General features: G+C 41.4%; 1 protein-coding gene across 1 annotated transcript; it reads left to right on the forward strand.

Annotated features, from left to right (window-relative positions):
- The first annotated feature begins 2,936 nt into the window (after positions 1-2,936).
- LOC137790447 (phosphatidylinositol transfer protein beta isoform-like) lies at positions 2,937-12,469 on the forward strand. Its single transcript, XM_068584699.1, has 12 exons — positions 2,937-3,103; positions 4,597-4,627; positions 8,047-8,192; positions 8,750-8,841; positions 9,561-9,568; positions 9,653-9,727; positions 9,964-10,047; positions 10,752-10,829; positions 10,923-11,033; positions 11,217-11,339; positions 12,195-12,262; positions 12,345-12,469. Exons 1-11 carry the CDS (start codon positions 3,087-3,089, stop codon positions 12,246-12,248), a joined length of 819 nt encoding a protein of 272 aa, XP_068440800.1. The 5' UTR covers positions 2,937-3,086; the 3' UTR covers positions 12,249-12,262; positions 12,345-12,469.
- Positions 12,470-12,990: the final 521 nt, after the last annotated feature.

Consider the following 12,990-nt stretch of genomic DNA (forward strand, 5'->3'; position numbering starts at 1 on the left):
TATATATATATATATATATATATATATATATATATATATATATATATATATGAGATTCAAATGACTCCTCGTCACATCTTTTATTTCTCTGTGACGATGGACTTCTGACGGTTTATGAAAACCCTAAAATAAAGTGCAGAAGAAGAAGAAGAAGAGGACGGCCAATCAAAACGAGGCGTCTCTTAAAGGACTGACTGTGGTAACCGTGGTGACCTCTGTGTGTTAGTTTGACCCTGTGTGTTTCTTGGGAGAACAAACAAACACACACTCGGCGTCGTCGCTTCCTGCCGCGCTCGATGGCGTCCGGACCCACGAGGGGGCGGCGGCTCGGACTCGAACACGCGGCTCGGCGCCGGTCGGGAAAAACCCTGCGGCAGCGGCGTCTCTGCGTGTGTGTGTGCGTGTGTGTGTGAGGAAACACTGCATGACGCCGGAGACACTTCTGGTTCCTGTACTACCACAAAGACACACACACTTGTTTTGTTTTGTGTGTGTTTTGTTTTGCTCATGAATTCTTTTTGTGTGTTTCTTTTGTTCTTTTGTTTTTCTCAGATGTATTTACTTGCTCCCTGAAGAGTAGATAGACGGAGACACACACACACACACACACACACACACACACACACACACACACACACAGTCTCGATGTCGTCGTAGCAATAAGTGCTTCTGTGAGCTGCTGAAACACAATCGCACGCTTTTCACCTCCATCCGAGCCGTGTTTCTAAAGACAGTATTTCTAAAACGGAAAGACAAAAAGTTGCTTTTCGTCATTTCTCTCCATACCGAGCGCAGTTATGGACATTCATGGTAACTCACAGAGGCACTTCCAAAGACAGCCATGACCCTCAGAGTGCCTCGATGTGGACAGAAGACGGGAGGAGCCATCATCCATCCATCCAACCATCAATCATCCATCCATCCATCCATCCAACCAACCAACCATCCATTCATCCATCCGTCCATTCATTGCTTTTATCCGTCCGCAAATATAAATGGTCGTCTGAGAGACAAGATGCCCCGCCCCCTCCCCTTCCCACTCCCTCCCCCACCGAAAGAAATGAAATGAAGGCACACGATGCACTTTAGACCTCCAGAAGAAGAATAAATAGAATAAATAAAAGGACCTCAGTCGCGCGTCGTACGGCTGCCAGCGAGTGAAAGAATGTAAACTGTAGATTTTTAAAGTCAGACGCTGTTATTTTTTTATACTTACAGATTTTAGGAGAATAAACAACCCCCCACCTCCTCCACATCCGGATTTCATGTTTATTATATCGCCTTGAACGTGCACGGGCGTCTTGTCTCTCAGTTCTACGATGCGGATGTTACACATAATACACATGATAGAAATATTGGGAGTAATTGTTCATGTTTAGATGACGTGAAGAAACTTTTGTCAAGTGGGAAAAACTCAACTTTTTATTGCACGGAAAACTAAATTCACATTTGTACATTTCTATGAACTGCATTTAAAACGTCAAACGACACTTTTTGGTGCATGAAAATCTCTTTTTAATGATATTTTCTGCATTTCTTTATCTAAGCGTCGACATTGTCGCATCACGTCGGGGTCGCCAATTTAAACACAGACGTCCTCTTATGGATTTTTATTTGCAAGATGCTTGAACCCGCACACAGGCACTGATTGTTTTTGTACTATTATTCCTCGGAAAAAAGGTGGCAGGAAAACAAAGAAACTCAAATGCATCATTTCTGTACTCAACAAATCACAACAATGTGTTTTTGGCGTAGAAATGTACAACAGTTAATTTAAATTGCACATTATCTTAATCACAACTGTGCACGTTTTAGTTTTTCACTTCTCAGATAACTTGCCTTTTCCTATAAAAAAACCAGAATAATTTAGCTCCACAGACTCACTTCACTCCAGCGCTATGAATTGTGGGAAATGATGGACTCAGTCGTCCTGAACTCAGTAAAAAAAAAAAAAATCATTCCCTCAAAACTGATCAGCACTTTTTCTTCACTGCCGGACCTTAAACGCCCCCCAGAGGACTCCTGCGGTAGTTTGGTTTATTGATGGATGTATTGATTAATCGGATGTTTTGGGGCCGATGACATAAAAAAAGGGATTTCTTTCCCTTCCCTCCGCATGTACCTTTTGGATATGTTTTTCTTTCTACCCACAATGCTCCAGTTTGTTTTGTATTTGTTGTTTTTTTCTCCTGCTCCCTCCCCATCGGACGTTTACGAGAATGTGTATTTTCATGGTCTTATATTGTATATTTGGTTTTCTCCTTGTGTCTTCTTCCACAATATATATATATATATATATATATATATATATATATATATATATATATATATATATATATATATCCATTGTCATGGACATTTTCAAGTCATGTTGAAAAAATAAGAAAAAATGAAAAAAAAGATCAATATATGAAGCAAAAATAAACACAATCATTTGTATAGATGTGTGTGTGTGTGTTTTTTTTTTTTTAATTTATTAATCTTATTTAGTGTTCTTGGCCCCAGAGCAGCAGGGCTCACACTCTCCCTAGAATAGAGAACGGGAGTGTCTGCGTGATAATTAACTAACACAACAGACGACTTTGTAGGCCAACCTGTTGGGCAACTACAGAGGAGCAACTTTATTGGGCGTCACACTGTGTCATAAAACTGGTTAAACTGGAACCACAGCGGACGGTTTCTGGTTTCTGGCGGTACTGGTTTGACACAGAGACTTAAAGTCAAACTGCCACCTTTTGTTTTTATTATTATTACTATAGCTATGCACAGTATTCATAATGTAATTGAACCCGAGCTGCATGCGCAGTAATAATATAACCAGCAGTGGCGCTTGTAGTAGAATAGGTACAGCAGCGGACCGGCTGCACTTGAACGTCACATGACGTTACCTGAAACTGAAGGTGCGGTAACTCCGCCCTCTTTTTTTTTGGTCCAAGCCGCGCCCCCTTCGCATCTTCCAGGAAGAAACCCCGGAGTCTAAAAGCCGTCGGGGCCGTGAATGAACGTCTTCTGTCGGCTGCAAAGAGGCTCTTCCGCGGCTCCCCCTCTCTCTCCCGCTCTCCTTTTAGGACCGAGGCGTAGCCAACATGCTCATTAAGGAATTGTGAGTATTCAAACTTTATGAAACTGGGCGTTATTTATTTATTTAGTATCTACCTGACAGAACGTGGCTCGGCACTTTGTTAGAACTCCCAGAGTTCATATCGCAGAACTCCATTTACAATTCGATCAATTTAAAGTTGTATCAGCTGTTAGTACACGTACGTGTACGAAACTAGTACGGTAGGATACTATAAGAAATGAGAGTAAATTCGGCATTAATGTGTTGAGCCAAGTACTTAAAACAGCGGAGTAACTGAGCTTTAGGTTTGGTTTGAGCCGCTCCCGCTCGCCACCGACCTGGGCTCAAACTTGCCGACTTTGCACTGTAGTTTGGTGTGACGAGGGAAGCGACGGCTTTTTCTTGTAAACTTCCAGTTAAACATCCATAGACTTAATGTATCCTCCAAAGTATTGATGCCGAAGTGAAGAACTCGTCCGGGAGCGTTCAGCAAAGATGTACATCCACGTATCAATGGGCACCTGCTTGACGTTTGAATGAACGCCATCTTATATTGACGAATGATTGCACAGGGTTCGTTTTGTTTTTTTTTCGTTTTTTTTTTTTTTCTTCCTGCTTGGCAAATATAAAATCAAATGTATTGATGGAGCCACTTTTACAACTTAATAGAAGGAATTGTAAGAATGAATGCCCCCACCCCTAAATTCCTGTAACTCATATGCACAACTGGAACAACATCCAAGTAGCTGGCTGTCACCTGACCGAGGTGCAAAGTGCATTAAATGGTTAACCATGTTAGATGTACCGTACTTACAGAGCATTAAACCCATACTGCTTGAAGAATGAAATAAAAATGTACACACCATGGTGTGTTTTCTGTGAACTATCTTCTTCCACCCAGCAGCCGCCGGGTTCGTTGCTGGAAGGCTCCTCTTTCACTCTGATCTGTTCTAATGAAATATTCAGGCCCTGCGAGACTGGCAACAGGTGGCAATTAATCGGCTTTTGTATCGAGGCAAACTATGAGAACACAAATAAACCACACATGCAGGGTTTTTTCATTTACACCAAAGGTGTGTTTGTTCACCGTGCAGTGGCTGTCCTGATTGCAGGTTTCATAATTTCCTCTTCCTCTTGTTTCTATGATAACGGGACACCTGTCTCTGATCTATCAGTCCAAACACACTTCTTTAAAAATGATCAAACCCATGACCCTCTGAATGAATGAGACCCTGTCACGTCCTATGTAATGTCTTCTGTGGCTCTGTGTGCAAGGCGGGTCTGATGAAAGACGCTCTCCAGTTGCATTATGGGAAGTGTAGGATCCAGTGTTTTTATATTTTGGAAGGCAAATCAAATTGTTTATAAGATATTCAACCTTTTTGTTTTTTTATTTGTCCTTTAGTACATAGAGTGAGCATCTTGTCTCTTTAATACCCTGTTTACTAGAGTACCTCTTATATTACGTTTTATATCTATATTATTTATATCTGTGCCCTAATATCTTGTTTATTGTGTTTTTCTGTCTCTTGCAGTCGCATCGTCCTGCCGGTTTCAGTGGAGGAGGTAAAGACTCGTTTGTTTTTCATTTTATGTTCCAAATTTAGACAAACATCTATTTGTGTGGTTTTCTTTTTGACTCAGGATCACATCTTTTTGTTTTAAAAACAAAGTTTCTCCATCCAGGCGACTCCTCTGGTTGTATAGAAGTCTATGCTTCATGTGTTGAAGCTGCATTCTCTCTACTGACCACCAGGGGGCGACTCCTCTGGTTGTGTAGAAGTCTATATAAGTGACTCTACTTCTCTCTTGATGTATTCCCTCAGTAAACATTGTAAACATGAGTTTATGTCTCAATCTCTAGTTTCTAGTCTTCTTCTATACAGCATGATGTTCATTTAGTACATTATGGTCTGTTAGAGTCAAACAGACCATAAAGCAGGGGACGCTTTAGGGGCGGGGCTACAGCGTGATTGACAGGTCGACACCAGAGGCGTATACGGCGTCTCTACGTCGCTCCTCCTCAGTCCACATACAGTCGGCATCACATAGGTCTTCTTGCAGACTGAGCGGCCGCCTCGTGTTGTGCTTGTCGGAGCCTCTCGGCTTCCTTCAGACATCGCGGCAGAACTGTTTCCTCACTAGACGACTGCCTGCTCCAACGTTATCAACGAGTTCGGCCTCGCTCCTTTTTAGATCGGTGTTCAGGGTTTTCATGAGCCTTTTTCCTCGCCTGCAGCCCTTCTTTCTTTCTTTATTTTCCTATTACCTAAGTAGTGCTGTTTGCTAACTCGGCGCAACACTGTACTCTTTGTTGTTTCCTTCTCCATTAGCTTAACGCAAAGCAGAAGCCGGTATTTCTCTAAGCCGTATAATCACTCGTACAACCGGCTTTTCTTCTAAACCCCTTCTTCGGCCGTATTCCTGAGTCACAATTATGAGCTGGAACAAGAACCTGAAGGAAGAAGTCCTGTCAGATGTGCGACTGCCACATACGTTTGTATTTTTACATTTAAATACCCAATATTAATCCATGAAGTTATGGGAATTGCAGAGGCCAAAAACAAATCCCACACTTTCCCAGAATGCACCTGAATGATACTCTCATCTGTCAAGATCTGAACCCGGTGATAGTTCTCATTAGAAGGCAACACCGCGTTCAGGTCCCACACCTTGTTTTTATGAGTAAACCTCCGGCCGCGAACTAGCAGGTTAACATTTTTTCGTTTTTTCCTCCCTCTGACAGGCGAAGACAGACGGGCGCTTTGCCTCGACACGTTATTATTGATCTCCCTGTTCGGGTTCACCCTGTTTTGTTGTTTGCTGCGTTCCCTGTCTTCCCGCCCTCCCCCCCCGCCCCCGCTCGGGAACTGCTGCTGCTAACGTCGGCGAGGAGCAGGTTATTCACGACAAGTCGCATTCCTGAGTCCCTGCTCACCGACTCGCGCTGAGCATCCACGGAGCCCCAAAAACTACTACTCACGACTACTAACGTGCACCAATCTGAGTATAATATAATCATCTACGCGACAAAACAACAACACAAACTCCAGTGTCTGGGCCAGTACTAGCTAACGAGGGAGCCACCTCGCTTCTTTCTCGTCCCGGCTGAGAGTCGCACGTGCTCAGTAGCGAGCATGGCGGTTAGCTAGTCGAGAGCATGGCGGTTAGCTAGTCGAGAGCATGGCGGTTAGCTAGTCGAGAGCATGGCGGTTAGCTAGTAGCGAGCATGGCGGTTAGCTAGTAGCGAGCATGGCGGTTAGCTAGTAGAGAGCATGGCGGTTAGCTAGTAGCGAGCATGGCGGTTAGCTAGTAGCGAGCATGGCGGTTAGCTAGTAGCGAGCATGGCGGTTAGCTAATAGCGAGCATGGCGGTTAGCTAATAGCGAGCATGGCGGTTAGTTAGTAGCGAGCGTGGCAGTTAGCTAGTAGCGAGTGTGGCGGTTAGCTAGTAGCAAGCGTGGTGGTTAGCTAGTAGCAAGCATGGTGCTTAGTTAGTAGCGACTGTGGCAGTTAGCTAGTAGCAAGCGTGCCAGTTAGCTAGTAACAAGCATGGCAGTTAGCTGGTAGCAAGCGTGGCGGTTAGCTTGTAGCGAGTGTTTTCAAAACGCAGAAGTGTTTTTAACACAGTGGTATGGGATCAATACTCGGTATTGGTCGTTATACATTTTGGGAATTGGAAATGAAAGAAAAAAATGTATTTTATTTTGTATTCATAAACATTTATAGGTTGAGTGTAAATGATTTGGCGCCACCTGGTGGTGAGGCTGCAGATTTGCCTTCAGTGGACAAAGCTTGGAGCAGAAAGTTTTCCATCTCTGCCAATGGATCCCCAAACAATTAAACAAACGTCCTCTTTTTTTAATTAGGACTCGTGTTCCTCCTGCAGAAACCATCAGTGGGCCGAGACACAGACTCACTTGTGTCACTGGTTCTTAGTGGTCTCACTGGTTTTCCTGCCACCTGAACTCTTTCACCCCAAACGCAGGAAGTGATCTTCAGTTGCCTTCAAATTCACGTCTTGGGAAACAGCCGCTGTTTCAACATTGCAATGACACATCCTGTGTGTGTGTGTGTGTGTGTGTGTGTGTGTGTGTGTGTGTGTGTGTGTGTGTGTGTGTGTGTGTGTGTGTGTGTGTGTGTCTGACGGCCCCGGTGAGTCACTGTTTCCAGTGTCGCAGCACTTTTAAGTGGTTCAGGAAGGGTGTGAACTCTGAGGAAGAGGAAGAGGAAAAGGCTTACTTTGCTGTTTCGAAGCTAAAGTCTGCGTCTAGCTAACGGAGGTCAAAGAATCCGGATGGTTGTCAACAAGAGTCTTTGACCTTCTGTTGTGTTGTTTATTTTATTTTTGTTGTGTAGAACAACACATCTGTTCTTTTTCACAAACACATCAGCACTATTGTGGGGAAGAAATCATCAAATTTTTTTTTCCAGTAGATTTAGCTCCCGGTGCTAACACGCCGTACGTCACTATTTATTAGCCAATTCAAATAAATATAAAATATATAATAACTAACTAATAAAATAACTTTGGAGCATCCTTTAGAAGTAAAAAAAACAGTTTATACCCAAATATGACGCACAAGAGTCTTCTGATATTCACTCCAACCAGTGGACCTTTTAAAAAAAAAACATATTAAACAACTCAAAGCTGCATTTAGAGCGTTGTAACGAATCAAGACTTCGTCAACAATGACTTTGTTGTCGTTGCGTAAAAAAATAATTGATGCAGCTTTAAAGTCCTCCTTTTTTTAAATTAGTTCCAGTTGTTTTTATTCCTGCTGTGAAACGTCTGATGTGGAAAAAGGTCTATTTTTGCTCAGTAATTAGCATTCCTTCACCAGAGAGGGAAGCTTATCTCTGCACAGAAACTCTCACTGCTACGCAGTTTCGGCTCTGAACTCGACGTTATTTCCGACTGGGACATTGATGGAGTTAATTATTGTTGATCCGTGTTCTTCCTCCTCCTCTTCCTCCTCTTCCCAGTACCAAGTGGGCCAGCTGTACGCGGTGGCCGAGGCCAGTAAGAGCGAGACGGGCGGAGGCGAAGGCGTGGAGGTGTTGGTCAACGAGCCCTACGAGAAGGACGGAGAGAAGGGGCAGTACACCCACAAGATCTACCACCTGAAGAGGTGAGCGGGGCGCACGCCGTGTGGGGCGTGAGAGGATGAATAAATATCACGCGCCTTATGAAAATATCACCAACGATGCGATGATCTTATGGGATGCAGGCTCCATCGTCCAACAGAAGCTGAACCGTCTGAAAAACGCTTAAACTTAATGAAATTGTGACTTTAAAATCGATTGTCTTCGTGGTGCATTCAGGTGCATCTAGTAAAACTCTGTTAAGCTTCCTTTTGTTGTTTAAAATAAGGTGAAGTAAGTTATTATTCAATATTAAATGCAGTATTTAAATTGGATCAGATCGTACGTTTGTCCTGAGAGAATTTTAAACTATATATCACAGTTTTGGGGGGTTTGAAACGACGAAAAAAAGGTTAAATAGAATCAAATCGTGACTTTTGATCTGAAAGCTAAATCAAGCTGTGAAGCGTAGTTGGTTAAGTTATTTACTGGAGCGACTGTCCAGCAAAAGAGCTAATGAGGTCTGACGCTTTTCTCCTTTAAGTTGAATTAAGTTTCTTTTTGCGTTTTTCTGCAAACTCGACTGGTGTTTGTGTCTCCGCAGCAAAGTGCCAGATATCCTCTCCAGGATCGCTCCCAAAGACTCTCTGCTGGTGAAAGAGGAGGCCTGGAATGCGTATCCGTACTGTAAAACCGGTGAGTCCCACCACGCTACACGCGACACACGACACACAGCACGCTACACACAGCACGCTACACACGGCACGCTACACACAGCACGTCGGTTGACACGAGTTTGAGTGCATGTGTTTCACGCCAGAGTAGAAAATCATGAAGTGTGACAGAGAGACATCAGATACAGTGAGAGCTTTTGTTTTCATCAGAACCAAGTAAATATAATTCTACACAACCAGACTGCTCTGGTTGTGTAGAAGTCGACGCTTCATGTGTTAAAGCTGCATTCTCTCTCTTGACCACCAGGGGGCGACTCCTCTGGTTGTATAGAAGTCTATCATTCATGTGTTGAAGCTGCATTCTCTCTCCTGACCACCAGGGGGCGACTCCTCTGGTTGTATAGAAGTCTATCATTCATGTGTTGAAGCTGCATTCTCTCTCTTGACCACCAGGGGGCGACTCCTCTGGTTGTATAGAAGTCTATCGTGGTCATTAAGAGTCAAACAGACCATAATGCAGGAGATGTTTTAGGGGCGGGGCTACAAGGTGATTGACAGGTCGACACCAAATGAAAAGCTTGACATTTGTAATTTGAGCATCATCTAAAACTCTCTCTCTCTCTCTCTCTCTCTCTCTCTCTCTCTCTCTCTCTCTCTCTCTCTCTCTCTCTCTCTCTCTCTCTCTCTCTCTCTCTCCCTCTCTCTCTCTCCCCCCCCCACTCCCCGTGTCCTCTGCCACAGTCATCACAGTAAGTATTTATGTTTTTCATATTGATGGAAAGCTTCTTCACAAACTGTGACGGTTGTTGACGATCTTCTTTTGCTTCTCACAGAATGTTTACATGAAGGAAAAGTTCACTCTGACCATCGAGACCTGGCACAAGCCCGATATGGGCGAGGAGGAAAATGTAAGTCACGCGACCGAGAGCGGGCACTCTTTACCTTCCATACAGTTAAAAACAACCCGTTCAAATAAACATGTTTGTTTGTTCCCTAAAGTAGATCTATGATTGATTTTATGACTGCATGAAAAACTGTTTTCACGATGGATATTGAGGCCGTTATGTTGCACTGGTGGTTTTTATGAGATTTAAACTGAGCCAAAAAATGGCCGTTTTTTTATTTTTTATTTTCCTCTGTGCAGGTACACGGACTAGACCAGAGCCAATTGGACAAAAGGGTGGTAGTAGACATTGATATCGCTGACAGAAGTGTCATAAATCCAAAGGTACGGCAACGACTCGACTGTTTGAGCGTCAGATTGGAATTAGAATCGAGCTCCCAATCAATCGGTCCAATAAACGTTAGTTACGTATTGTAACTCTGGGTTCCGTGAGGTTTGCCGTTGACCTCGTGAGAGCTTTCAGGTTCATAACTTCACTCAAACTCGACAGAAACCAAATAAATTATCAAAATCGTTGAGTCTTTGTTCGGGTCTAACAATTTTGTCGATTTCTTTTTTTAATTTTTTTAGATTGACTGAAATAATCAATGAAATTGGATCAAAATGATAATTGATATATAGCTGACAAAACATTTTGACCAAAAGTAATTACTTAAAGTTAACTAAACTTAAATTGTCAGCGAAGTTGCTTTCAACTAAAAATTAAAAATGTTAACATTATTGTCGACTAAATCTCTATTACAATTTTTTAATTGTTTTCTAAAGCTTGATAAAAAGTTTAAAATTGTCTGAAACTGGATTAAATTGTTTCGAATTGTCGACTAAAACTCGATAAAAAGTTTTAAAATGATTTATTAAAATTTTTTATGAGCGAAAATAACAAACATTTACAAAAATCAAAATTGGCTAAAATGGGACTAAAACTAATCAACATTTGAATCTCAAACATCTGCCATGATTAACTTCCTGTACTTAATGAACCTACTTCCTGTTTGTCATGTGACCTCACTGAACGTGTGATTCTTCAGGAATACAACCCAGATCACGATCCGGCCATCTTTAAGTCGGAGAAGACCGGCAGAGGCCCCCTGGGGCCCAACTGGAAGGTACTGACCCTTCAGGGGAATAAAAACGCTGAAGCCTGGACACCTGGTGTGTGTTTTTTTTTCGTGTTTTTCACGCCTTCTTTGCGTCCGCAGAAAGAACTCGCCGCCAACCCCGACTGTCCGCACATGTGCGCCTACAAGCTCGTCTCCGTGGAGTTCAAGTGGTTTGGACTTCAGGGCACCGTGGAGAACATGATCCAAAAGGTGCGTCTTCAGGATGTTTCCTCCTGGTGGCCGATGTGTGTAAATACAAGATAACCCTTTATTAGTATTATAAATGAACAGGATTTAACCCTTTTACAGCAAGTGCAAACAAGTAAAAAAGTTGAAAACAAGTATTATAAATATGCAAATGAGCAGTAAAGAGCATACAACCCGCTCGTCCAGGTGGAGAAGCGACTGTTCACCCACTTCCACAGACAGCTGTTCTGCTGGATCGACAAGTGGATCGAGCTGTCGATGGACGACATCCGACGCATGGAGGAGGAGACGAAGGACGAGCTGGACAAGGTGGAGGGAGTTTCTCCAGGGAAACCTGCTGTTTATTTATTTTTATCTAATTCACACCCATTTCCCACAAATGTCAATATTTTTTTAATTATTATTATTATACTATAATCTTTTTACATTTCTTATATCCCACTCTGACTTTTTAACATTTCTTATGTCATACTATGACTTTTTAACATTTATGTCATACTGTGACTTTTTAACATTTATGTCATATTTTGACTTTTTAACATTTATGTCATTTTATGACTTTTTAACATTTATGTCATTTTATGACTTTTTAACATTTATGTCATTTTATGACTTTTTAACATTTATGTCATACCTTGACTTTTTAACATTTCTTATGTCGTACTATGACTTTTTAACATTTCTTATGTCATACTGTGACTTTTTAACATTTCTTATGTCGTACTATGACTTTTTAACATTTCTTATGTCGTACTATGACTTTTTAACATTTCTTATGTCATACTGTGACTTTTTAACATTTCTTATGTCGTACTATGACTTTTTAACATTTCTTATGTCGTACTATGACTTTTTAACATTTCTTATGTCATACTGTGACTTTAACATTTTTTGTCATATGACTTTTTTACAATAAAAAACTAAAACTTGCATAAATAAACCGTGTAGAGCAACAACAATACGATCATCATTTTTCATAATTTAATATAATTAGTTTCGACTGGAAATATTGTGTCGACCATGAATGTGAATTTCTTATTATTTATGTAACCAGATAAAATGAGAAATAGTTATAGGTTATAAGTAAATGATCATATTGAAGTGACAGTGTTTCTATAAAAGTGCTTTCCGTATTTATTTCCTTCCCGTCTCTCCGTGTCACAGATGCGGGTGACCGAGGACCGTAAAGGTTTGGGAGCCATCGATGACGGCAACTGACCGCCTCATAACCGGTGAGTATCAACTTCTCGTCTTTGTCATCTCTTTTTTTTAAAAAAACAACTTGTTTTCATGTTTTGTTTTTATTTTCTTCAGGTCGCTTCACGATAACGAGAGGATTTGACTTCCCTCTCTCTGCCCGCCGGACCTGGAACTTAATCAAGAACACCACACTTGCAGCCGAATAAAATTTGCTCTTAATAAGAGCTCATTATTGTAAAGCAATCGTGTGTATCTATCGACTACATATTGAATACGACGACAACAGCTCTTTTTTTTTATTTCAAGTTTTTATGTTTAAGTTTTGAGGATGAAGCAGTCTCAAATATTAGATAAACGGTGTGGGTTGTCACTGAGGAAACATTTCTAATTACTGTTATCCTTATTTATTATTATTTTTTCAATTGCAGTTATTTGGGTTTTGTTCTTTTTCTTGATTTTCTTTTCCTTTTTTCCAGTTCTAGGTGATTTGTTTGTTTTTATTTATTGTTCAGAAATGTTTTCCACATACGCTACAGTTTCCAGGATTAATGCTTTTTTTTTTTTTAAAAAGCAAAAAAAAAAAAGTATCTGCACTTCTTTCTCTTTTATTGTCAAACCGGAAGATCCTCGACTCTTCAAATGTTCTCGAGTAATTCATCATAACCTGGAGGCAATAAGAACACAGTTTATGATTTATGTAAACACTATTACATACGAGGTATTTACTTCAGAGACATGTGATCTTATTTAGCATAATAAA

This window comes from Clinocottus analis, unplaced genomic scaffold, assembly GCF_023055335.1.
Source record: "Clinocottus analis isolate CAN_PGR_092001 unplaced genomic scaffold, fCliAna1.0.p SCAF_2, whole genome shotgun sequence".
Lineage (NCBI taxonomy): Eukaryota > Metazoa > Chordata > Actinopteri > Perciformes > Cottidae > Clinocottus > Clinocottus analis.